This window comes from Carettochelys insculpta, chromosome 17, assembly GCF_033958435.1.
Source record: "Carettochelys insculpta isolate YL-2023 chromosome 17, ASM3395843v1, whole genome shotgun sequence".
Lineage (NCBI taxonomy): Eukaryota > Metazoa > Chordata > Testudines > Carettochelyidae > Carettochelys > Carettochelys insculpta.
The window spans coordinates 24940815-24967780 of NC_134153.1; the positions used below are offsets into that span (position 1 = coordinate 24940815).

Here is a 26966-nt window from a genome sequence, read left to right on the forward strand (position 1 = left end):
CTTATGCTCCAAAAGATCTGTTAGTCTATAAGGTGCCATAGGACTTCTTATTGTGTTAAAGGTTGTTCTAATGTTTAAAACCTGATACAAGAAACATTTCCAAGTAATGACAAGCGATATGCTAAAGGAAGCCCAAATTTTTAGCAACCTCAAGAATCTACGCCATAAGGTAGCAAGAAAAATCATTGAAGGAGAGGCGTGTTAGAAAAATAGGGGGACAACCCTGAACCAAATTTTGATGACATCTCTCAGTATATCCAACTGTCTGTATGCTGAGGGTAAAAGAATTCAGAAGTACTTTGCAGTAAAAACTGTGGAAAGCAATAACTGTATGCAATGTTGTTTTAATTTTCTATTCTACCAACTTCTGTAGGTGAGGGAAATAAGCTTGTGAGCTATTACTATACATGCCCTTTTTTACCTGACTGTGAAGCAGGTCGAGGTGTCCTGGGCTGCAGCTCTGCATTAGCTCCACTTGCCATGATAGAAGAGGAAACATTTCCACTCTGGGACATCATAACAGTTGCAGGACTGTTCATTCTTATTAGCCCTAGAAAATTAAAAATGTGTCAGATCTTACATGCAGTTGATCACATACTGTAACTAGAATGGAAAACATTTTTTTCAAAAAGAAAAAAGTTAGAATAGCATTACTAATTTTAATTAAATGGAAACATTTCTTTAAACAAAGAACTCGTCTCCAAGACAAACCGGACTTAAGGAAACCTCCACTCATCTTCCTCAGCATATTAGTCTGAAGGTTTCCAAAGTAAGAAAATTCTCACCAAGAATAAAAGGGGGTCTTTATATGAAGAATATTTTGGAATTTTTGACTCTACTACTATTGGCATCTATACCGCTGAAAAAAGTGGTATTGACAATGGCAATATGAAAGCTTCACATGAGAAATCAAACAAGATGCTTACCTATCAGAGTTAGGCACATGACTCAAAAATAGATTACATGAATATTTATCTAGGACAGAAACTTAAGCGGCATAATTTTTTTTTTATTAAGTTTCATTGCACTTTATGAATGTTAAGCTAATATTCTACTGGGATGGAAATATGGTCTCAAACAGGTGGCTACAAATTGACACGGAGTTGTTTAATTGCTTTTTCCAGCAAGATGATCACCCCATTAGTGTATTCAGAAATACCAAAAGATAATTCAAAAACATGATTTCAGATGTGTATATCTGTAAATAAGACATTTACTTTCTCTTTCGTTTTGAATAAGTAGAAAAAAAATCAGTGACATACTAAATCTTAGAGTGAGTGAATTATTAACCAGCAAATATATTTCTCCTTTTATTTCTGGTGAGAAGCATTTCCTACCCTGAAAATTTCAGACTCTAGGATAAGCTGACACTTTTATCCTAAATGTATTCATTATTTTCTCTTAAAAGAAAAAAAAATTACTTCAATTAAAGTTAATTTAACTCAGAAGATCTTTGAAAAATTTGCAGCTGATTTTTGGTAATATTCAGCCAAATGATAATGTAGAATGCATTTTATTCATTCAAAAAGCCGTACAAACATTATCCAAGTATATCTTGTGAACTATTCATAAGTGTTTTCTTTGGTGCAGATCAGAGGCATAAAAGAAAGTGACACAGGCTAGGTGTACATTACAAAAGAAATTCAACTTAAGATATGTAACTCCACCTATGGGAATTGTGTAACTGCAGTCAGTGTACCTTAAATCAAATTTCAGGCATAGCCCCACTGTGGGAGGCCAATGGCAAAAACTCTTCCATTAACTTCCTGGACTTCTTGCAACTATAACTGTGAGGGGTACCGGAGTTAATAGGAGCACCCTCAATGCTTGATTTAGCACTAGATGCTACATGGATGGCTACATTTCTCTTGTCCTAATCCACTTACTTTTAGAACATCTATGAAAGCTCTCCTTTGGTTAAATTTTTAAGAGGTTGTATTAAATTCTATTTAAATGATTTACTTTGTAATTAAATACATCTATTAGAACACTTAATTACTGAACCATTTTTTCTTTTATTTATTCAATATGCTTACCTTCTAGCATGGTAAGACAATACATGGCATACGTGCAGTTTTGTTTAAGCATACAACTTAGATGGGAAACAGTTTTCCATTAGAAGAATCTATTCAATTCAATTGTCGACATGGAGAAAAAAGAGCCATACTAAAGTAGAAGAAGAACTGGGTGAATTCAGCAAAAAGTGTAGTGTGAAAATTTGTGCTACTTTTAATTCAAATTCACTTTTCTGTGCTCATGCATCTTCACCATCTGGACAACCAACTGAAATGTACTAGCACAGATGCTTATGAGAAGTAGTAACATACAACTATTCACATTCTGGATATTTTACATAGGAATGGACACTGACCCCCCAGGAAACTGGTATGCTTGTTGTAGTTACACCTCTGTTACCAACTGTTGCTACAATCAGTGAAGTTACATGAGATTAGTAATAAATTTAGTAGTGAAATAAAACACTAAAATTTAACAAAATTGAACTTACCTTGGCCACCCTGAATAGGAAATCCTGTCTCCATTCGTACTGAATTTCCAGCTCCCAAGGGTCCATTAATCCTCACATCTTGACTTCTATTTTGACCTAAAGCCAAGTTGATGGCACCTTCACCTGGAAGTAATATACAACGTGTGGATTCACTTATATACCCAGGGTGGGAGGTTAAGGGAAAGAAAGGAACCAACCTAGAAAGCAACATTTACAGATGGTATCAAAACCCTCAGGCCAAAAATTTTGACCTGCGGTGTACAGAGTGAAATAGAGGGATATTATTTAACACGTCATACTCTTGCCCACTCGAGTATGTGGTCAATTTATTGAAAATTGCATTGTAGCCTTTAAGAAGCACAGCAGAGAGCATCCTGATATATATCAGAGAGGTACCCGAGTTAGTCTGTACCTTCAAAAACAACAAGAATTCCTGTGGCACCTTATAGACTAACAGGTATTTTGGAACATAAGCTTTCGTGGGCAAAGACCCGCTTCGTCAGACGCATGAGGAGGATTTAAAGAGGGAGTCTCAGAAGAGGGAAGGGCCAGAGCTGACAAGGTCTACTCAGCCAGAGTGGATGTGGCCCATTATCGTCAGTTAATGTGGAGCTGACTTCTCCTCTCGATGTTCACAACTCCACATTAACTGCTGAGAATGGGCCATATCCAGCCTGGCTGAGTAGATACTGTCAGCTCTGGCCCACCCCTCTACTGAGGCTCCCTTTTTAAATCCTCCTCTGAACCCCACCCCCACCATGCATTTGACGAAGTGGGTCTTTGCCAACGAAAGCTTATGCTCCAGAAGATCTGTTAGTCGCTAAAGTGCTACTGGACTTCATCCTGGTATAGAAGTTTTGAAATGCTACTTGCCCCAGGTTTGAACCTTGCATGCTATGCTCTGGGCTTTTCCTTGTACGACCATCCAGGAGTGAAATTTTAATTATGAAAGTCACTGCTTTTAAGAAGAAAGCTTCACCTTAAGCCTCAGACAACAGCATGAACATGCACTTCTTTTTAAACAAAAGATAAGCACAACTCTTCACTAAAAGCGCTATAGCAATGCAGCTGTGCCACTGTAGCATATCTGGTAAAGACTCCATGCAGATAGGAGAGAACTCCTCTTCGGTTGACATACTAAATCCACCACCACGAGAGGTGGTAGCTATGTCAGCAAGAGAAGTTCTCCTGCCAACACAACACTGTCCTCACTGGTGCTTAGGTGGGTGTGAATTACATCCTTTAAGTCACTCAGGAGTGCAAATCATTTCCACCAATGTAACTAGCAGTGCGCATAGAAGTGCACTGTACCTTTGGTACAGTGTTGGTAATGACATTCAGAAACACCTTTTACAGAATTTCAAGCTCTTCAAAGTCACGTAACTTGCTTCTGAAGGAACAAAGTGTTGCTTCAATACAGCTAATGAAAAGTTCGCTGCTTCAGAGAATAAATTAAAACTTTTTTTCTAAACTGAGTTTCGTGGGCAAAAACCCGCTTCATGTCAGTGAAGCCCATTCTCAAGCACAAAAACTGCTTCCAGACTGCAGTTTTAGCACATCCCCAATTTTAGTCATATTAAGCAGATGTAATGTACCTTCAATCTGAACAGACAGAATTCCCAAGTCACGGAGCTGCTGGTTGTTGTTCTGTGCCAGAATTCGGAGGCGCTCTGCTGCTTCTCGGGGAATATTAAATGTAACACGTACACTGTTCCAGGGTTCGACCTTCTGCAATTTTAACCTGTTGGAGTCTTAGTTAAAAGAAAAATAGAATGGAATATTAAGTCCTTTTCAAACAAACATGTAGCAGAACAAAGAGGAAAACGGTGCGATTTGGCTTTCAAAATTGTCAATGGCTGTTCCAGTATGGGGAAATAGGAAAGATCTGCCATACAGGTATGTGCTCATGCTACCGCCAAACCATACCAGTTATTTCCCTTATAAGTCAATCTCATAAAGAGCACACATATGAAAACCAGTACACCACAGCCAACACAGTGAAGTTATCCAAAATTTAAAACTTTATTGTGTAGTCTGGGTTGGAAGGGTGTGACTATATAAAGCAAATGGCTATACAGAGGAGCTCAGTTCCAGACTGAGTCAGGTTTTCATTCCTGTAATCTTCTTCATGATATATGTGGTTCTGAAACTTTATAAAAATGTTTTAAGAGGCCAGGTGAGACTCCCCTGAGGCTTTATCAGGAGTCTCTCTAAAAAACACACATCCTTAGCTTCAACTAAGTTGTGTAACCTCTTTTGATGGTTCTAGTCAATGCATATTTAGAGAGCATATATAATAAACAAAGCTAGTGATGTTGAATCTATTCATTCCTCTCAGTGCAGATCCAAAGTAACAGATGGGAACCAGAATATGTGAAAGACAAATCTGCCTGGATACATTCAGTTACAATTGTATCAAAAAAATGTCATTAAGGAGCACATTAAAATCATCTAACAATTATTCCTAATATAGATTTACAGAGTTATAATTTTAACCTCTTCAAGAAAGTCCCCTTAATTTGACCCTATAGTTGCTATTTCCCAGTCATTTGATATTTTCCACAGTAACAAAAGACTTACTAAATTGGTTAACTTTATTCCTTACTACCATCACTACCCCATGCTGTGTGTCTTGGCATTGTAGCCAAATGTTTATTGTAATAGAAAAAAATCTCTGTTGCCCTCTTTAGTAACCCCGAATATTGCCACAAAGGGTAAATTATTTAATATTTAATTCTCATTGCCACATTGATATAAAGCAGGAGCTGGCAAAATGCAACCCACTGAACACTTGGATCCAACCCGCAGTCCGGGGGATCCTCGGGCAGGTTCCTTGGCTGCTGCAGCTCCATACACACAACTCAAAGTAACCAGTTACGGGGGCCAGTGTCTCCCTACATGGCTCATGCTCCTTCAGACGAGGAGTCTCTGATCGGAAACTGGCCAACGGCGCCTGCAAGGGTAGTGCTTCCAGGTGCATGCAGCAACTAACTCACAGTTACTCTGGCCCCAAGGAGTACATGTGCCAAGGACACACAGCTATGTGGCACCGTGGCAGACAGGAAGCCTGCCTATGGGTCCCATTGGGCTATCAACTGGGAGTCAGCTACAGTAAGTGCCTCCTGGCCAGAGCCTGTATCTGGCATCCCACCCATGCCTACACATCTCTAAAAGCAGAGAATGTTTTAAAGCTCTCTTCAAAGTATTATAGTTAACTGTAACCTATTTCCTTTTGGATGCTTATCTAAAACATGTAACTAATGACCAACAACAAACAAATAGCGTAAAGTCTTGAGCAGTTTTTCCAGACACAAATAATTATCCAGTCTCACTCAGGAATAGCAAAAAGCAGCACTTTACTGGTTTTAAGAACAGCCACTTCGAATGGATGCTATCAGAAGTTTTCACAATTTACACAATTCCTGGATACCTCAGAAAATCTCTGGGTACAGATGGCACATGCAGCAAAATGCTATAAAACAAAAATGCATATAACTTTTGAAAGAAAGTGAAAAAGCTGACAGGGGGATAAGTAAATGGGAGAGAAAATGCTGAATTAGTAATACAATCATAATGCTTTTAAGCAGTGCTTTTTTTTGTGCCAGTACATGCTCGCACCCAGTACTGACACCTCGGTAGCCCCAGTCACAGATCCCCAGCCAGCAGGTAGAACATCCCTTGCAGTCCTGCAATGGGGTGCCAGCTGGGATGCAGAGCCCTGCTGGCAGCCCCAGCAGTGAGGACCCAGGCCTGGGGTTGGTGTCCTGGCAGTCCCAAATCAGGGAGCTGGCTGGCTACCAGTTCTTTCCCTCACCCCCAAAAAAGAGCACTGCTTTTAAGGGGCAAAAAAATTTCAGAGCACGTTTTCCCTCTCTGTGTGCAGAGGAGAAGTACTGTAAAATGTTTTTGAAAAAATAATCCTAATTATTGATCACACTGTAAAGTAGCTTAATTTAGAACAATATTTGTGTTTGTTTATAAAGCAGTAAAGCAAGTCAAGGAAGCAGAAGTTGAACAGTGACAAGAAAGTGAATTACCCATGTGCAAAAGACTAGGTACATTCTTCAATATGAAACCTAGTTTCTGTTTAAAGTCTTTGTCCTCTATATTTCCTTTAAAAGCTACGAAGATGGTGGAATCTTCAGGAATACCGTCCTGTCTGAGGTCATCTTCCTCCAGTTTGGAGTCAAAATCCACCTCCAAGCCTTCCATAGTTGAGGAGAGCAAGGAAGCATAGGTTTCTTTTAATCTATGTAGGTCATCCAAAACCATGGCTATTTTCCAGCAATGCAAGCCAGTCAGACGTTAAAGAGATGCTTTGAAGGAAGGGAAAAAAAAGCATTAAAAAATCAGTGCATCTAAATCATAACCATTTGAGCATTAGAAGTCATGTACTAGAGAAACAAGGACACGCAACTGCTACATAGATCACATTTCTACGTGATCCCAGCATAAGTTATTCTAAAACACTGGTTTAATAGTAATAGTTGGTTGGTTCATTAAAAGATGTTACTTCAACTTCCTTGTCTCTATAAAAGAAAGCAGAAATAGAAGGGATATAGCCCTGAAGCTGCTGAGAGGATCACCAATAGCCCTCTAGCAGCTGACACTGCCCCTCCAACCTGGTGCCTCTGACACTACTAAGACTACCACATACGTTATCTTGAACAGCCACCCAATAAAGGAAACCAAGGATTCAAATCTGGAGGTAACCATTGAGAAAGACTGTCAAGGTGTTTTTGTCAACAAATGTTTTGGGCTGAACACCACACCTTGGAAAAGACTAAATGCAAAAATAAAAGCACCAGATGCCAAACCAGACAAGGCTACAGAGCTATTTGAAACACTGGCAGTTAAAAAATCATAGAACATACAGACAGAATAAACTGACCCACGTTTTCCACTGCAACCATGGAAAGCACACAGAGGCTGCCAAAAAGAATATAAATAACCCACCAGATGACCCCATATCAGGGGCTTCAACACAAACAAGTTGATCTTGAAAATCGCAGCCATCGTAATATCCAGATTGTTGGTCTGCCAGACAAAACAGAAGGGAATTGGTTCACAGAATTCTTCACCACTTGATCTGCAAAGGTAACCAGTTAAAGAATCAACTGCTCTCTCTACCCAGTACCAGAAAAGATAGAGCATCTGGAATTGATACTTATGCACTACTTTGCAACCAAATACTTGTAGACAGACACTGCCAGGAAATGGTAAAATTTAAAAATATTCCCTCATTAGGTAGTTCTCCAGTACTTTTACATGCAGGCAGAAAGAAATGACAAGTTTTTAACCAAGGCAAAGGCAATCTCAGGGATCTGAAATTTAATATGTACTCCTTTATCCAGGAGTTATAGTTACGACTGTAAATTTGTCATGGAAGTCACGGATTCCATGACTTTCTCCGATTTCTATAGCAGCTAATGTGCCTGACCCAGAGAGCCTGAGGAGCTCAGGTAGCCTCTGAGCCAGTAGCATCAGCTGCTGCTGTGGCAGTCTAAGGCCACCACATCCCCCACCCCAGCAACAGCAGGATTTGGGTATGCGAGGGGCAGGAGGCTTGGGACACAAGCTGGAGAAAGGCAGACTCTGGGTGGTGCATACCTCAGGAGGCTCCCTAGAAGCAGCAACATCCCCTCATGCAGCCCCTAGACAGAGGCATATCCAAGGCAGATCTGCACACTGCCTCCGCCTGTAGGCAAAGCCCTCGTGGCTCCCAACCAACAGGAGCTGCAGAGCAGGTGTCTGGGGCAGAGACTGCACAGAACTGAGTGGCTATGCATCCACTTAGGAGCTAAGGCAGGGGTATGTCACTGGTTCCAGGGAAGCAAGGAGCCCAAAGATTTAGTCAGAGGTATAGAGAGGCGGTGCCCCAGTGCCCCAGCATCCATTGCAACCCTGGACCTTCTCTCCCCCAGAATTTAGTCAGGATTCTACAGCAGAAGTCATGGAAGGTGAATTTTAATTACTACCTGTGACCTAACCGTGACTTTTACTAAAAATATCTGTGACTAAAACACAGCCTTGGTCATAATGAAACGTAAAGCAGGTAGCTGATGGCAGAGCAGGCTGCTGTCCGACAGCTCCGGCTGCCATGCTGAGTGCCTGGGGGCCCAACCCCTACTACCATCCTGCACCAAGGTAATCCCTCAGGCCATCCTGAGCCCCACAGGCTAAACTCAATATGGGAGACTATGCTGTACCTAGGATGGTTGGGGTGAGTGCTGCAGGCCCCCACAAAGCCTGGGACTCTGGTTAAACAAGAGCTCCCGTGGACTTCACGTACATCTAAGCATGCAGGTCAAACACTCAGAAAATGAGCACTGCACATACCATACCCATTTGGGAAAAAAGTCTGGTTTAACTGAATTACTAGCATTACATAGGAACTCTGCTAAAGGCAGGGACAGAATCCAGTTCTTCAAAGCAGCACTGCACTTCTGGAACCATGAGACCATCTCTTCTCTTCCTACAGTCCCCTACCTGATTCACTACACACTTCCAGCTTCCGCAGCCAGGCCCACTGATGAGTGCGTGGGGGGGCACAACTGCACTGGGGCTGGGTCATTCTAAAGGGCTGCTATTGAGGCAGCAGGGGCAGCTGAAGCCACAGGCCCTTTAAATTGGAGTTGAAGCCCCACGGCTTGTGGGGAGAGGCCAGGCCCAAGCCCCACTCTTTCCACACAAGGCCCTGCCCCTTCCAGGAGCACAAAGCTAGACCCCCACCCCTGCACCTTACTGAGGGGCCCTGTAATTCTGCCTGTCCCCTTTTTTGCACCAAACAAAGCATGAGGCCTAAAGATAACATCCTCTTTCACTACACAACCTTGATTGCTCCCCAGAACAGAACTATACAAACCCCCGCTGTACACAGCTTCATGTTATACAAGACTCACTTTAAACACAAGTTTCACACAATGTGAAGCTACTGGGCTCTCAGCCTGCCTAGCTTCCCACAGCGGCCTGCAGTGGCAGGCTCACAGCCCCCTCCCCCTGCCTTCCCAGAGCTACCCTAGGGACACAGTATGAGGAGGAGGAGGGACGGCACCTCCAAGCCCCTCCACCAAGCCGTGGGTGCTCCTGGCCCTGGAGCCCCAGTGAAGTGGTAGCTGGCAGCAGCAGGAGCTCCCGGCCTGACCCCGAGCCCCCAAAGGCTTGAATACGGGACAATCTGTCCCTTTTAAAAAATAAGTTGTAATGCCTTTTTCGCATCCAAAATATGGGACTCTACCCTCTACCCAGCACCCCTGCGGCCCCAGCTACAACCCCCGGTCGGGCTCAACCCTCATCCCAACCCCTGCTGCCCAGATCCAAACCCCTGCACGTCCCGTCTCAACTGCACCCTCCTACCCCTCTGCAGCCCTCACCTACCCTAGGCTTAACCCCCTGCCACCTCCCAGGGCCCCAACCCGTCCCCCAAGCCCTCCCTGACTTATGCAAAATTCAAGGTATGCGAGGGTTGCATGGAACTCAACCCTTGTGTACCCTAAGGGATTACCGTACTGTGCACTTAATGAGGCAATGGGCCTGTGGAAAATAGTATGTGACAACATAACTGATGACTTTATCCAAACATATACTCACAAAAGAACTGGATTAAGGAAACACAGACAACTGTAAGTCTATCATTTCTTAACTTTGCAACCTTATTTTGGTATAGCTGTATGTGTGTCATATAATGTGCTCACATACGCAGTTCTGGTTTATACTCGTCTTCCTGGAAGAGAATATAAACCAGCTGTTCTCAACCCACAGCCCAATTAGCCCATAACTGTGAGTATCAGCTTAGTGCTCTTGAAGCAAATAATTTAGGCAAACCCCCCCAACATCCCTTCTTAGCAAATCTCTTTCAATAGGCAACAGGAAAAGGTCTTAGAGGTAATTACAATGATGCAGGCACAGAAACCGTGATGGTGTTCAGTCAGTATTATATGATCTCTGGAACTCATTCCAATCTCAACAGTGGTTTAATCCTCTGATTTCTCTTTCAGTCTCTCCCATTATATCTGAAGCAGCAATCTTTCACAGACTGTGAATCAAACAGACCAAAGGCCTTTTTAGACTGGGGTATTAGAATCTTCAGAAGAATGCTGCAATCCATTGCCTGATCTTAACATGTCCAGATGTGACAGGATTTGTTAAAATTAGAAGCACCACAACAAAAAAACTTCACAGGTGCTAATATAATGTAGTTTGCTAAACCTAAAGGATTGCAGATATTGTTTCCCTTGACGAGGAAAGCCTTTGAGCACACTGAATTGGTGTTTTGAGCTTTTCTTTACATTTGGATTGTGTTCTAAAGACTACATCTATACTGTACCAGAGTGTGGACTACGGGGTGTGAGCTGCTGAGGGCACCAACGGGTGGTGTGTTAACTGCCCTGTGGGGCACTGCTCATGCAAACTAAAAGTACCTGGTTTGCATTAATGTTGTCCTGTTTAAAAGAGAATGAAGATGACGGTTTTGTTAAGGATAAATGTATATACAATTACTGGAGGCTGTAGTCCCGTAATTAGGGCACCCACCTGGAAGGTAAAAGATCAAGGGCCCACTCCCCCTGTTGTAATCACTTTTTCATTATTTAGCCAGAGCGGAACAACTTCAGCATGAGGAGGAGGAGGGGGCTAAGCCCACATCCCACAGTAAGTGATTCCCATTGGCTAGGTTAGGCCAGTTCCCACCTAGCATACTGATTTGTAGATCAAAGTTCTCAAATTCCCCTCTCTACTCTCGCACTGCATACAGAGCCCAGGTGCCTAATCCAGGCTTTGTGGATTGAACTGTTGTTCCTGTGATACTGTAGGTTGTAAACTACAGATTGTAAAAGTAAAATATTCTGATGTTGAAAGTTGTAAGGCCCAAGTCCCTTTGTGGGCCCCACCCTAACTAACCCAGTCTACAAAAACACCACCTTTAAACAAAGGTCTGTAGCATCAAGTGTCCATGATGACACTGGACAGCTTTATTTCAAGCATTTAAGAGATCCAAAGAATGATAAAACACCTAATCTATTAAAACTTTTCTTTCAATACATCGTTTTTGGCACAAGTCCTGTAAAAACTCTGAAAAAACAAACTGCAGTCTGCTGTGAGTTAACATAACATGCAGGCACAGAAAGCAGAGGTGGTGAGGAACCAATGCTGTAATGCACAGAAACCCCTGGGGGCGGCGGGGACAAAAACCAACTCAAGTATATACTACATTTCACTTTAGGGAAAAAAATGTTAACCAGAGTTTCAGGAAGATATATAAACTGTCACCCATTCAACTCTGATCATTGTTTGCCATGGCAACAGGGGCTGGGAACACCATGCAAGCAGCACAGCTCCTCTAACTGAAAGGTGTGTGTAAAGGTACATACTTCATGTTGATCACAACGAACCCTATGTGGCAGACTGAAAAAATAACTCCAGAGAGAGCAGACTCCTGACTTCCAAGTCACCAATGAGACCAAGGGCCTCTGAGGTAATAAGAGGTATTTTGTTTTTAAAGAAAGTAAAATAGGTCGCCAAAGAAAAGCACACATTCTCCTACTTACCAAGATGACCACCCTGCAACTTCCTTAATTTAGGCCATTTATTCAGCTCTTCGCTAACCCCACACTAGGAAGCATTTTTAAACAAGATTATCCTCCTGCAGTTCCTGAGAAAACTCTAAAAGAAAAACAAATAGGGTCCATAAGATAAAAGCAATCTATGAGATACAAATCCATCCCAAAATAATCAGTGTTTCAGTGAATACTTAAAAAAACATTTGCTGGAAAAACCAAATAACTGTTTACCACTTGTATTTACAATACCAAGTATTTATGTAGGTGGTTGGAACAACTATTTGTGCTATCTGAATATAAATGGTTACAATTCACACAAATTAAAACTCAGTAATTATGTCAATTTCATGATAGCCTCTAGGAAAACTCTGTGCCTGCCATTATGGTTTCCCTGGAGCTGCTCACTGGGGGGGTGACCCCAAAAAGAGAAACTGAGGAAAGGGCGGGAAGAGACTAAAAGCTCTGGTAACCAGAGTGTAAACACAAAACAGACTCAGGGATACCATCACACCAAAACAGAAAACCCAAACCTCTCCCCTTCCTAGCTGCTAGTAGCAGAGAGATGAGAATCTCACCAGAACACTGGCCTGGAAATTTGTTAGTGGAGCTCTGGTCTCCCTTCCTATCTTTCCATGTACCTTTGACACTTCCTCTGGTAGACACCTTGTAATTTTTTCAGTCTCCAAATATGTAGAAACATGAATTAAACACTGCAGAAGTTAACATCTTAGCCTTGGAGGTGATGTAATGTTAAACATGAATTAAGACTTGAGTGGCAAAAATCAGTACTACACATACAGTGTCCCCCATTACCTTAAGACAGACAGACCTCTCTAAACCTCAATGTGGATACCAAACTGACCAGCAGAAACAAATGGTTTTTGGTTGAAAGAGGTTATCCTGTACCTAAATTTAATTATGAGATATTGAAATATTAAGATCAGACTCATACCGCCTTCCAACATAGCCATCATCAGGACATTATTATTTGGGGATTTTCTCTCTATTTCTGTAAAATAAAAGAATATTTTAGCAACCATTTACATCTAAAAAAAAAAAAGGGATCTTGGAAAAATTACCTGGATCAGTTACTGAGGGTGCCTCAGAAAGAAAACCTGATCTAAAGGGAACACAGAGCCAGGATTAAACAGCAGCTTAGGTGAAAGATCACAAGCATAAAGGAAGATTTTCTCTAAGTTGCACCATAGGAGGGATGGGCAGAGACACTGCAAGACAGTCAAATAATCTTAAATATCTTCGTATTATAATCATTTGAGAGAAGTGCAGCTGATGTTTAACACTTTATTTTAATACACAGCATCAATATTGGGTGTAACATCACTTGTCAGGAATTTACTATGTAAATGGCATAGGCTGACATGAACTGCTATGAAGTTCCCACAAGATAAGTTTTACACCTCTCCTGTATGCCTACTATTAACAGTATAAGACACCATCCACTCTGCCTACTTTGCCTAAAATACAGGGGAAAGACAAGTTCTTGGCAGCTATACAGCAGTTAATGGATACAATTACAGTTAAAACTATGTGGCAGTAAGTATTAAACAGGCTTGAGAATGGTTTACGCTTTACATGATTCAGCCAACAGCTCTTCCCACAATCCTGAAACAATGGGACCCCTTGATAAATCTTTCCTCCATATTTTTCACAGGGTGCCAAAAGATTGTTAGGTTGTAGGTCAGGGATAGGCAACCACAAACAGTGAGCGGTCTGCATGACGAGCCCTCCTTCACCTCAGTGGACTATAGCAGCCCATGGACTAATGGGGGTCCACCTGTGGCCCTGTAGCCCCATATCTATGTGCTCCCACACACACCTCTCAGGCCCCCAGGTACCAGAGCCCTGCATTTACCCGCTCTTACTTCTCTCCCCGTCAAGACCGGAATGCTGCGAACAGCTGATTCATGTCATTCCAGGTCTGGAAGGCAAGTGGGGGACGAGGGAGAAAATCCAGGGCTCCAGTGCCCCAGTACGTGAGAGATGCCTGGGGGAGGGAGGCAGGCAGGGGGCCCACAGTTGCAGAAGGAGGGCTGCAGGCTGCTCACCACTGATGTAGGTGATCTTGGGTGTGAGGCATATTGACATTAGCACCACAGGCATGACAGAAGAAGAAGAAGAAGGAAGAGATGATGTAACTTCAGAAACAAAGTCCAACTGCAACTAATCACTTACCTAAAAACATTAAATATTTTTATAGGTTAGATCTCAAATAAGGAATATTCCCCAAGCCCTGTCCATTTTTTACAAACTAATCTGAAGCGTCACCATTGTTCTTAGAACTAGCATCCTGTAAGATTTAATACCTGGATGGTAAATTACAATTTTCCAAATTGTTGGTCTCACATGAAAGTGAACATTTCCATTCGGAAACAATATAAAGACAAGTTTCTGTTCCAGACGAACGCCGGAGTTTTATAGTAAGGCAGTATTTCATTAACATATACAAGCATTTTCAGTCATTAAATATACCCAATGAAATAGTCAGATAATCAAAACTACAGGTATTTTTCTGATAATAACCTGTGCTTTAGTTTGATTTTCCAAGTGCAGAACTCATTTTTATTTATGGTGAGACATTCCATAGTTAATGCTGTGAAAAGTTTTCTACTGAAAGGTCACTTTATCCACAACTAAATCAGTTTGGCACAAGATTCTCATAATTACCTCTGCCAGAAAAGCCTTGGCAGTATTTATAAAATTTGGGCATAATCTGACCAGGAATTCATATTTTGAAATAAGTGTTTTAACTGCAAGTCTCCTGCCAACTAAAATCCTGGCTGAAGATCTTCAAATCTAATTTATTCTGCTGTGAAAGTATTCACTGAACAAATCTTCAAAAGTACAGAACTTCTGAAATAATCAATGTTTTATAAGACAAAATATAGCATAAAATACAAACAATTGTAATATCAAAACTTCTGCATGTGACTTTGAAAAATCTGTCAGAATTTTCCATAACAAGTAAGAAGGCGTGTCAATTTTTGTACAATTTTAGATTTCATTTTGAAATATATGTATGTTTAACCTTCACAGTTAAGATTTTTGGGTACCTGAGCCCACACACTGATGTTTTGCATTCTGCAAACAGTTGTGTCTTCTACTGGTTCAGCTTTGTCAAGCAGAAGCAGAGTGAAATTAACAAGACACTTCTTAGGGACACTGTTGCTATTAAGAAAGAAGTGCTCAACAGTGAAGCTGAGAAGAATCATGCCAACTTCATTTTGCTACTATTTGGGAAACCTATGACCAGTAGGAGTGGCAAACACTAAATATATGCATATGGAAGGACCAAAAGATGGAGGGTTAAAAAAATGTTCCATGCTGAAGCCAAGAGACTAGGCAAGGAGCATCAGAGCAGAAAGCTCCCTACAAATGTACAAAAGTCAATATGATCCTAAGAGGAGGAAAAAGTGCGAAGTCTCTTCTAGTAACCAGGGGCATGTCTGAGGACTGAAAAAGGTATGTGGAGGGGGAGCATCAAAGTGAGGATGCTTAAAATGTACCAGTTGCCTATTAGTGCTAGCCAGAAATAGATACCAAAGTCACAATCCTTGTATAGGACCCAGTACAACATTGGTTTTATTGTTCTGAATTATTTTATTTACATTTACCTTAAATTGCATATCCAAGGGTTGGAGGATTTGCATGATGCTTAGTAGGCAGAGTGGAAAATATCTATAGTACTCCCTCACATGCAAATATGGCATCGAATCCAACACAACACCCATGAGCTGTGCTTATTGCCATAATTCAGTAATCAAATTGTATACAGTAAAGGTCACACTGCCTTAGTCTCTCTCTAGCTCTTTGCAAACTCTTCCACTGTTTCATGATTCCCTTCCCATAGCACATCACATGCAAAGCTGTATCAACCTGAAGGTGGTGCAGACTGCAGCAATCCAATCTTCGAGTGGAGGGTAACAACAGCAGCACATTACCCTAGCAGGTATTAATGTTAACTTTTTAAGTTCTAAACAAGTTGGCACCTGGTTAAGTAACAAAATACTCTTCTCCCTTTGTCACATTGACACAAAAGTCAATTGAGACACAATCTGGAGCTCCCTCATGATAAAAAAGGAAATTGTTATTACCAGTCTGATATTCATATGCATTCCCCTTCACTTAAACTCTCGCTATGTCCACCCAGATGTATTCACCTTCCAGTTACTTCACAAAAAACAAAGGAAAACAGTAGAACACTGAAGTGCATTTATCAGGAGTTGCAACTAGAAATTTGGCAATTTATCCATGATAGAATGAGCATGTTTTTGGATTAAAGTAGGATACTGTCAACTGCACAAGTGCCCCAGGTAAAAGAATGGGGGCCTGAAATCCCCATCTACACATACTAACCATAGGGTCCTCATTGAATGAATAAAATAAATAAAAATTGAGCTCTAGTGGACCAATGTGTTGAAAAGTAATTAAAGAATCAAGGATCTCACTTTAAGAACCCTGCCACCAGCCCTCCTGTTAAATCAGATCCTTGGCTGATCTCTCAGTTCCAGCAGCATCACACAAGGAGAGAGACTGATTTTAAAAGATAGTCAGGATCCAAAATTGTTAAGAGGTCACTAAGCTTAAACACAACACCTGGGATTATATCTAAAAAAATAATTACAAACTAGCATGGACAAAGAAGCATTTACCAAAACACACCTTCTGCAAGCAAAGCAGCAGAAATGTAGCACTTTAAAGACTACCAAACTGCAAAAATGCAAGCAGCATTGCTACTCTGGAGATCATAAAAATCAAGAAGGGTGGCAAGCTTAACGCTTGAAAGAAGTCTGATAAAGCAAAAATTTTGAAAGTACATGTTTGGCTACTTCTATTATCTAGACAAAAGCTGGAGGGCAAGAGGCTTGGTTTCCACCTCCATTGACATATTTGTATTGGCCTCAGGTTTATCAGGTCTAGTATGTTTCAGGACAGTCTTTCCCAAATCTTCCCACAGGTCATCAAATAACCTTATGCCTGCACACAGTAACAGGGTATCAGACTCATTTTCAGTGTTGAGTACTATACCATCCAACATCCAATATACTGACATACAGGGGTCCTTGTTATAAGTCCAGGTTATGTTCCTATATAATGTCACTTACAGTGAAATAACTTATAAAGGGGAATCAATACTCAAAAAATAACGCAATTAGATTGAGATACATTCCCTACACATACAGTTCATTATACCTGGTACATACAATGTATCTATAACCCACAGAAAACAATAAATATAAATAAGTAGAAAAAGATAAGCCAGCTCCCTGCCAGTCCCCAACAGGCTCCCTGCTGGCTCCCCATCTGTCCCTGCTGGCACCCTCCAGTTCTCCCAGCTTCCTTCCAGCTCCCCACCGGTCCCCCATGACTTTAGGGCTCACTTCCAGGGCCCTTACACTACAGCGCCTGCCACCTGGCCACCACAAAGCTCCACTAGGTTCCTGGCTTTTTGTCCCTTGGCTCCTAAACGACATAAGTGCAGAACAGTGTGACTTACAATGAATACACTTTCCTGAATTAACGACTTATATGCAAAACAACTTATAGCAAAGCAACTTATAACAAGGACCCCTGTATGTATAAATTCACTGTGATCACAACCTACATAACTAAAAATGAGCGTCTAAAAATGCAGTCTCTCTTGAATAAGATAGAAACAAAAATGTCTTGCCTACTGCACTTCAGACACACACACCAAAAATCTGTACAACACTTTTCCCAAGACAGTCAAGTTGTATTAGAATCTTACAGCCATATTAACCCTTTCATATCCTCAACAGTATGATCCCCTGCCACCACGTATCACATACACAACTCAACTATGATTCAAACCATTACCTAAAATGAAGCAGATTTAGTACAAGATGCCTAATATTATACATTTTTAAAGCCCACAGGTGAACTAGCAAAATACACAAAATAATGTGTTGAACATGCATAGTCAAGGCAAACAGGGCTTAGTGTTGTCATCCTATCTTATTCAGACTTTTACTTCTCTTTCAAAGCTTGCCTGGGCTTTATCCAAAGCAGCACTGAGGTTCCACATTTTCAGATATTTAGGCCATCAAAAGTTTACTCATTTTAGAAATGCCTATCTTTCCAGCATATTTGGTTTGGTTTTGTTTCTTTAAAGTAAGTAAATCAGATTTGGCACTTTCATTAACATAGATTTAGCACTCTCGTTAAGACAAGATTACTTGTAAGCAGCAAGGCTGTTGCAGGCAGTCCCTCCCCTGTAACTTCCACCACAGGGCAAATTTGTCAAATAAAGCATAACTGACCACAGGAGCAGCAACTACGAGTCTCACCACAGGATAAGTCTGAAATCTGCTGAGGGACGCTTATAATTCACAGAGCAATAGTGACTGAGCAGAAGCCAGGGCAAGATGCAGAAACAATGGAAGATTATCTTAATAGCAAAGTACTATCAGGAAAAAATGTCAGGACATTCTAAGTTAATAATAAAAGGAAGCAGAATTGTTCAATGAATAAGGTAGTAACCTAACGAGTCGTGAAATTCCTGTTCTACTCCCAGCTCTGCTATGAATTAGCTGCGTAACTGTAGACAATTAGCTCAAAATAATCAAAAGCAACCATTAATTCTAGGTGCCTAACTTCAGACATCTATATTCCTGAGGTGTTAACACATGCAACACCATGGGAGGTCGAAGTGCTCACCACCACCTTCAAACAAAAACAAGAAAAAAAATAGAGCATATGAGGCTAAATTTGAGCACCCACTAGTTGTTGCTTGCATAATTAGAGGCCACTTTTGAGGCTGATTTCCCCCATCTGTGAAGGAGGAAAAATTATGGCCCTGATTACTTTCAGAAATATCATGTCTGTAAAGCTACAATGAAAAATGCTCAATGTTGGATTAAATGCCATTTTGATAACAGATGCAATCTTTCCTATACCTGTGAAGTTTGGTAAGATTTTCCATTAAAACTAAGTTATGATATTGCAGCTTAATTAAGGTGGGATGGAGATTGTGTGTGTGCAATATGCAATTCCAAAATTCAGACAAAGCTCACAGGGGTAAAGTTAAGCCTGTAATCTTTGCTTTATGTCTAAAGCAGGGGTATGCAGGCTGCTCTCTAAGGACTTCTTTGTGGTTCCAAACTCAATAAATGCAAAACAAAACAAAAAAAACCCTCCTGATTATTTTCAACAAACAGTGAACCTCTAAAAGCCCAGAAGTGAACAATTCACATCTAAACAACAAACAGTGTGCAATCTCAAAACTCTGGATAACTCCCTCTACCATCCCCCAGAGAGAGAAAAGGTTCAGGAGTGAAAGACAGTGTATAGACACACATGTAACGTGTGAGGAAATAGAATGTAAGAAGTGTGTGAGCTTCCTGCAGTAAATATGTATTGCATTACAAATCATTGTGCATGCGCTGTTCTTAAAATAGGGGTTACAAAAAGTATGGTTTGATGTTATTTATTTAGGACCATATCATATTCACATGCACTGAGACTCTTAAATTACTGAGTTTTTTTTTTTTTTAAGCCAAATTGGGGGGAAAAATGGTTTTTTCGCTACTTTGTTTGCCAAACCCTGATCTACAGCATTCTTGTAATTTACTTTTTGCAGTTTACTCTCAAAACCAGAAAAAAAGAGCACAACTGGCCAGGCAAGACACCCCTACGAAATCAGAGAAACCCAGGAAGAACCCACCGTTTTCTAGAGTTAGGTCACTTAACACAGTTGAATAGTAACAAAGAGGAAGCTGTGCTACTCTATACACTACCAAAACAAAAAGCAGGCAAGTAGCACTTTAAAGACTAGCAAAATGGTTTATTAGGTGAGCTTTCGTGGGACAGACCCACTTCTTCAGACCATAGCCAGACCAGAACAGACTCAATATTTAAGGCACAGAGAACCAAAAACAGTAAGCAAGGAGGACAAATCAGAAAAAGATAATCAAGGTGAGCAAATCAGAGTGGACGGGTGGGGGGGAAGGTCAAGAATTAGACTGAGCCAAGTATGCCGACAAGCCCCTATAGTGAGTCACTATATTTGGCATACTTGGCTCAGTCTAATTCCTTGACCTTCCCCCCCCACCCCTCCACTCTCTGATTTGCTCACCTTGATTATCTTTTTCTGATTTGTCCTCCTTGCTTACTGTTTTTGGTTCTCTGTGCCTTAAATATTGAGTCTGTTCTGGTCTGGCTATGGTCTGAAGAAGTGGGTCTGTCCCACGAAAGCTCACCTAATAAACCATTTTGCTAGTCTTTAAAGTGCTACTTGCCTGCTTTTTGTTTTAACACAGTTGAGTTTTTAAAAATAATGCAGACCTCACAAGAGGCCAGAAAGTTGCACTTTTAGTTTATTTTTAAGAAGGGGTGAGGGAGAATGAAAACAAACTCATGAAACATTGCCTGCATTTGTTCAGACATTAGAAATAGGAATGATAGTGGACAAAGTAAGAAAATTACAAGCTCTACAAGTCCCTACACACGACAATGCCAATGACACAACTGAAGGCAGGATTATTCGATCTGAGCATTACAGTCTGTATCAGCTTAGCAACAGTATATTCTTTGGAGTGAACCATCTATCCAATTCAATACCTTCCTCCTGCCGCCCCTTCTGCTCTTCTGATTTGCCAACCTGAATAACAATTTTTGGACCTCTGTACTTTATCTATCGAGTCTGTTCTGGTATGGCTACGATCTGAAGCAGTGGGGCTGTCCCACAAAAGCTAAAGACTAACAAAATAATTTGTTAGGTGGTGAAAGTGCTACACAGCTGCTTTTTTGTTTTGACAGCGTACAGACTGACACAGCTCGCTCCCTCTCTCTGTCACTCCTCTTGAGCTGGGATCGATCCCGTTTAAGGGGTGCCCTGCTCCTAAGTGCCGCTCTAGCAGGCCAGAAGGCAGGCTGGCAAGCCATGCCCACTCCCAAACACAGCAGGCCGGGCTGGCTGCGAAAGCTGTGGAGCTAAGCTCACCCCCTACAGAGAATGCTGGGAAGTGACAAAGGTCTGCAGCTCCCAGGTGGCGCTGGCTCGGACCTGGGAGCTTTGGAGCCGAAGCAAGCGGGCATTGCTCTCGGGGGGGCGGGGGCGGTCTTCTGCCGGCTTCGCTCCGGGAGCGTCATGACAGCAGAGGTGCGGGCGCTGCCGGGGCTCCGGGCCGGCCCCATCTCTGCCTCGGCGCTGCCAGACCCGCTGGGCGCCCCCAGGGAGCTCGGCAGCCAAGCCCCCTGACGCCCCCCGGCGGGAGGGTTCCCGAGGTTCCGCGTCCCCGAGGAGCGGAGGCCCCCGCCCCGCCCCGCCCCGCCCCGCTAGCCGCAGCAGCCCCAGCCAGCATCAGCCGGGCCCGGGCGCAAGAGCGGGACCAGCCCCCCCGCGCCAGGCCAGGCCTCGGGCCCTTCCCCCGGCCCCACGAGCCCTCTTTGGTGGGCCTGGGCGCCCCCGAGCCCGCCCCGTTCTCCGGGTCCGGACGGTCCGGCCCAGCCCCGCTCCGTGCCCGGCCACTGCCCTTCCCGGGCCGGGCCCGCTGCCCCCTCCGGCCCTGTCAGGCCGCCGGCCCCCGGGCGCGCGGCACGGCCCCGCCCTCACCTGGGCAGCCTCCGCCGAGTGCGCAGCGGGCTGAGGCCCCGGTCTTGGGCCCGTCGCACCGGGGGGAGGGGTCGGCCCGCTCCCTGCCCAGCGCCCAGGACACCCACAGCAGCCCGGCCACGGCTCCGCCTCCTCCCGGCCACGTGACCGAGCGAGGGCGCGCCCGAGAAAGGGCAACGCGCGCGCCGCCACGGGCCGCCGAGCCTGCGCCTGGGCGCGGCAGAGACAGCGGCCGAGAGTCAGGCCCCGCCCCCGCCCGGCACCGCTCGGGTACTGCCCGATTCCACCCCCGCCGTCCCGCCGAGCCACAGCCCCAGACCACCCACCCTCCGGCACCACAAGGGCACAGCCCGACCCCTCGCGAGCCCCCCGGGCACAGCCGAGCCCCCGCTCCCGGCACTGCCAGGGCACAGATCAACCCCCCCATTCAGATGCACCAACCCCCACAAGTCCCCATTGCAACATTGCCACAGCACCGCCTGACTCCCTCTGAGAGCGCCTGACACCCCCCAGAGCACAGCCTGAGCCCCTGACACCCCGCCAGGGCACAGCCTGACTCCCTCTGAGAGCGCCTGACACCCCCCAGAGCACAGCCTGAGCCCCTGACACCCCGCCAGGGCACAGCCTGACTCCCTCTGAGAGCCCCTGACACCCCCCAGAGCACAGCCTGAGCCCCTGACACCCCCCAGGGCACAGCCTGACTCCCTCTGAGAGCCCCTGACACCCCCCAGAGCACAACCTGAGCCCCTGACACCCCCCAGAGCACAGCCTGAGCCCCTGACACCCCGCCAGGGCACAGCCTGACTCCCTCTGAGCGCACCTGACACCCCCCAGGGCACAGCCTGACCTCCTGTCCCACTAAGACTGGGGGCACCCCCATGAGGAAAGATCACCTTGCCCCCCACTGAATGTAGAGATACTTGCCGCTGCTGCTGGCACACCTAGTGGGGAAACTTACCACCACCCCTCTCCCCCGAGAGACTGGGATGCTCCCTCCTAAGCAAGACATCTCTTGGGTTGGGGGACCTCCTTCCAGCTACTTGTGAGGGCCCCTCGACCCCCACTGTGGGGAGGAGCAGGAAGGTGTATCATTTCTCTTCTTGAGACAGCATCACCACACAGTACCTGTCACCCACCAGAAAACCCTCCTCCCCCATACACCACCCCATCCCAATCCTCCTTTCCCAAGGGAAGCCTAAAATTATGAGAAATTCCCACCTCAGCCTTTCTGAGAGTCTGCACCCCATTATCCATCCCTTCACTCCCAGGGTACCAGATTTACCAATGAAACTCAAGTTAAAAATTCTGCCCATCCCACAAATGAATGAGACTTGGGAAGGGCACCACTCCTGCTGGACATCCCTAATGACCACACCACACCCCGTAGCAGAATTGTAACTGTAACTACGTAAGAAAATCTCTGTCCCTCTCACTGCCGTAACACAGGTTTTTAATACTGCCCTGAAATGTAACTCCTTTCAGGAGCATCTCCCCTATCCCTGAACTCCAAACCACCGATAATTGCCTCACACCTCATGACTTAGGACGCTCTTGGTTTTATAACCACTTATGCAAGTAAAAGACATCCTGGATCATGCTGCTGGAAAGGAAGACTGAGATCCCTACAGGAAACTTCTAGGTAGTAATATTTGAATACCTATACCATGTCCCTCTGAGGATCTCAAAGCACTTAATAAACATTATAAAATCATGGCTTACAACATCTCTGTGTGGTAGGTATTTTTAGCTCTGTTTTACAGATGGGTAAACTGAGACCCTTAGGCCATGTCTAAACTTCCACATTGTCAGTATAACCTATGTTGCTCAGGAGTGTGAAAAATACACCCCTGAATGACGTAAGTTATACTGAGAGAAGGGCTGGTGTGCACAGTACTGGCAGTGGGGTAGCTTCTGCCAACATAACTACCATCTCTGGTGGAGGTGGTTTTATTATGTCAATGGGAGAGTTCCCTCCCACCAGCATAGAGACATTACATGAGCAATCTTACAGGAGTGTGCCTGCATCAGTACTGCTGTGCTGCTGTAAACTCACTAGTGTAGAAATGACCTTAGACTTCTGAACAATAACCATGAGAGTGTATCTATAGCTAATGAGCAGGGCCTCAGTACTGCAAGGTATTCCATGCGGGCAGATCTCTGCCCCTGTATAGACAGCCAGTGATCTCAGTGGGTGTTTGCAAATGATAAAGGTTCAGCCATGCGGAATAGCTTGAAAGATCATTAGCTATAGGAATTTATGCTCGGTGCTACAAACCTATATTCATAAAAGTTGTGCTCAGGTGATATAAAACATCCTTTGTGGGTCTGGGCCTTACAGCTCTGAGTCTTTATGGAGGTGTATCTTGGTGCTTTTCATTAAAGAACATATCCAGTGTTAGACACTTTGGATGAGATACTGGCATTGATTTAATCAGTTTTCTTCATGAACTTAGAAGAGTAGGACTGGAAGGGACCTCGAGAGGCCATCGAGTCCAGCCCCCTGCCCTCATGGCAGGACCAAGCACTTTCTAGACCATCCCTGAAAGCCATCTATCTAACCTCTTCTTAAATATCTCCAGTGATGGAGATTCTACCACCTCCCTTGGCAATTTGTTCCAGTGTTTGATCACCCTGACAGTTAGGAACTTTTTCCTAATGTCCAACCTGAACCTCCCCTGCTGCAATTTAAGTCCATTGCCTCTTGTTCTATCCTCAGAGGCAAGGAAGAACAGGTTCCCTCCCTCTGCCTTATGACACCCTTTTAGATACCTGAAAACTGCTATCATGTCGCCCCTCAATCTTCTCTTTTCCAAACTAAACAAGCCCAATTCTTTCAGCCTTTCTTCATAGGTCATGTTCTCTAGACCTTTGATCATTCTCATTGCTCTCCTCTGGACCCTCTCCAATTTCTCCACATCCTTCCTGAACTGCAGTGCCCAGAACTGGACACAATACTCCATCTGAGGCCTAACCAGCACAGAGTAGAGCAGGCAAATGACTTCTCGTGTCTTGTTCACAACACACCTGTTAATGCATCCTAGAATCATGTTTGCTTTTTTTGCAACAGCATCACACTGTTGACTCATACTTAGCTTGTGGTCCACTATAACCCCTAGATCCCTTTCTGCTGTACTCATTCCTAGGCAGTCCTTTCCCATTCTGTATGTGTGACACTGATTGTTCCTTCCTAAGTGGAGCACTTTGCATTTGTCCTTATTAAACTTCATCCTGTTTACCTCAGCCCATTTCTCCAGTTTATCCAGATCCTTTTGAATTATGACCCTATCCTCCAAAGAAGTTGCAACCCCTCCCAGCTTGGTATCATCTGCAAACTTAATAAGTGTACTTTCTATGTCAATATCTAAATCATTAATGAAGATATTGAACAGAAAGCCATGCTAGTCTATATACTATCAAAACAAAAAAGCAGTAAAGTAGCAATTTAAAGACTAACATAATAGTTTATTAGGTGAGCTTTCGTGGGACAGACTCACTTCTCCAGACCATAGCCATACCAGAACAGACTCAATATTTAAGGCACAGAGAACCAAAAACAGTAATAAAGGTGGACAAATCAGAAAAAAAAATTATCGAGGTGAGCAAATCAGGGAGTAGAGGGGCGGGGGGGGAGGGAAGTCAAGAATTAAATTAAGCCAAGTATGCAAAAGAGCCCCTATAATGACCCAGAAAATTCACATCCTGGTTCAAACCACATGTTGATGTGTCGAATTTGAATATAAAAGAGAGTTCAGCAGCCTCTTTCCAAAGTAGTGTGAAAATTCCTCTTTAGTCAGACGCAAACTCTTAAGTCATTAACAGAATGGCCCACTCCATTAAAATGTTGGCTGACTGGTTTGTGGATCAAGAGTGTTTTTATGTCTGTTTTGTGCCCATTAATTCTTTGTCTAAGAGAGTTTGAAGTCTGTCCAATATACAAATCATCTGGGCATTGTTGGCACACAATGACATATATGATGTTAGCTGAGGAACATGAGAATGTGCCTGTGATTGTGACTAACCTGGTTGGGTCCACTGATGGTATTCCCAGAATAGATATATGGACAAAGCTGGCAGCGGGCTTTATTGCAAGGAAAAGTCCCAGGACTGGTGTTCCTGTGGTATAGAGTATGGCTGTTGGTGAAAATCCTCATAAGGTTGGGAGGTTGTCTGTAGAAGAGAACTGGCCCGTCACCTAGGGCCTCCTGGAGTGTGGCATCCTGGTTAAGGATAGGTTGTAGGTCTTTAATAAACTGTTGCAGTGGTTTGAGTTGGGGGCTGTAGGTAATGACCAGTGGTGTTCTATTCTTGGCTTTTTGGGGCCTATCTTGGAGTAGCTGGTCTCTCGGCATTTATCTGGCACTGTTGATTTTTTTTTCATTTCTCCTGGTGGGTAATTCAGGTTTATGAATATTTGGTAAAGATCTTGTAGTTTTTGGTCTCTGTCAGTAGGATCAGAGCAAATGCGATTGTACCTAACAGTACCCCTCTTCTCTCTGATTTGCTCACCTTGATAATTTTTTTCTGATTTGCAACCTTGATTACTATTTTTGGTTTATTATGCCTTAAATATTGAGTCTGTTCTGGTCTGGCTATGGTCTGAAGAAGTGGGTCTGTCCCACGAAAGCTCACCTAATAAATTATTTTGTTAGTTTTTAAATTGCTACTTTACTGCTTTTTTCTTTTCTTCCATGTAGACATAGCCATAGGGCCTGGCCGTGCAGCGGCTAAACAAGGCTTTTTTGCCCTATTAGCCTCACCCCATTCTACCTGCTGCCAGTGCCAGGCTTGGAGGGAGAATAAAAGGAGGGAGCCTAGCTCAGTTCAGAGCTGACCAGCAAAGAGGCAGAAGCTGGTTCTGTTGCCTACAGGCCCTGAAGCCAGAGCTGTCTGCTGGGTCAGCCGCCGGAGGACACAAGCCTCCAAACCCTACCCCAGACAAAAAGGGGGAGAACCACAAGGAAAACCCCACTGAGGGGGAAATTGGACTCTTGGGGTGATGCTCCAAACTGAAGGAAGAGACTTTGGTAAGCAGCCGGAAGTCCTATGCCCCCAGGATCTCAGTTAACATGGGGTCCTAACCACTATGCCACTCCGCTGCCTAGGGGACCAGGCTACATGTGTGATTAAGATTAAGCAATCTTTTTTATTATTAGATTTTACAAGAACCAGTCCTTAATCTAAAAATGCAGCGATTAGCTACTCCAGGCAGGTGAGTGGGTAAATGTTTCCCAAGCTGAAGTGGGCAGAGCATCAGTGTGAAAAGGGTTGATATGAATGGGAAACCCCTTATGCAGGACAAAGTGAAAGGAAT

At 43.7% G+C, this 26966-nt stretch overlaps 1 protein-coding gene across 6 annotated transcripts in view; it reads right to left on the bottom strand.

Annotated features, from left to right (window-relative positions):
• Nucleotides 1–21782, bottom strand: part of NCOA6 (nuclear receptor coactivator 6) — a 64843-nt gene extending 43061 nt beyond the window's left edge. For 2 of the 6 annotated variants that reach the window (XM_075011876.1, XM_075011871.1), the window contains exons 1-7: nt 21656–21782; nt 12052–12166; nt 7463–7595; nt 6544–6822; nt 4102–4257; nt 2507–2629; nt 422–550 (exon numbers count right to left, since the gene is read on the bottom strand). In XM_075011876.1, the coding sequence (XP_074867977.1) occupies nt 422–550; nt 2507–2629; nt 4102–4257; nt 6544–6778 (643 nt within the window). In that variant the 5' untranslated portion in view covers nt 6779–6822; nt 7463–7595; nt 12052–12166; nt 21656–21782. Of the gene's footprint in view, nt 1–421; nt 551–2506; nt 2630–4101; nt 4258–6543; nt 6823–7462; nt 7596–10398; nt 10542–12051; nt 12167–13015; nt 13030–21655 lie in introns of those variants that run through there. The other 4 variants (XM_075011874.1, XM_075011872.1, XM_075011873.1 and 1 more) reach the window with 4 other exon arrangements.
• Nucleotides 21783–26966: the final 5184 nt, after the last annotated feature.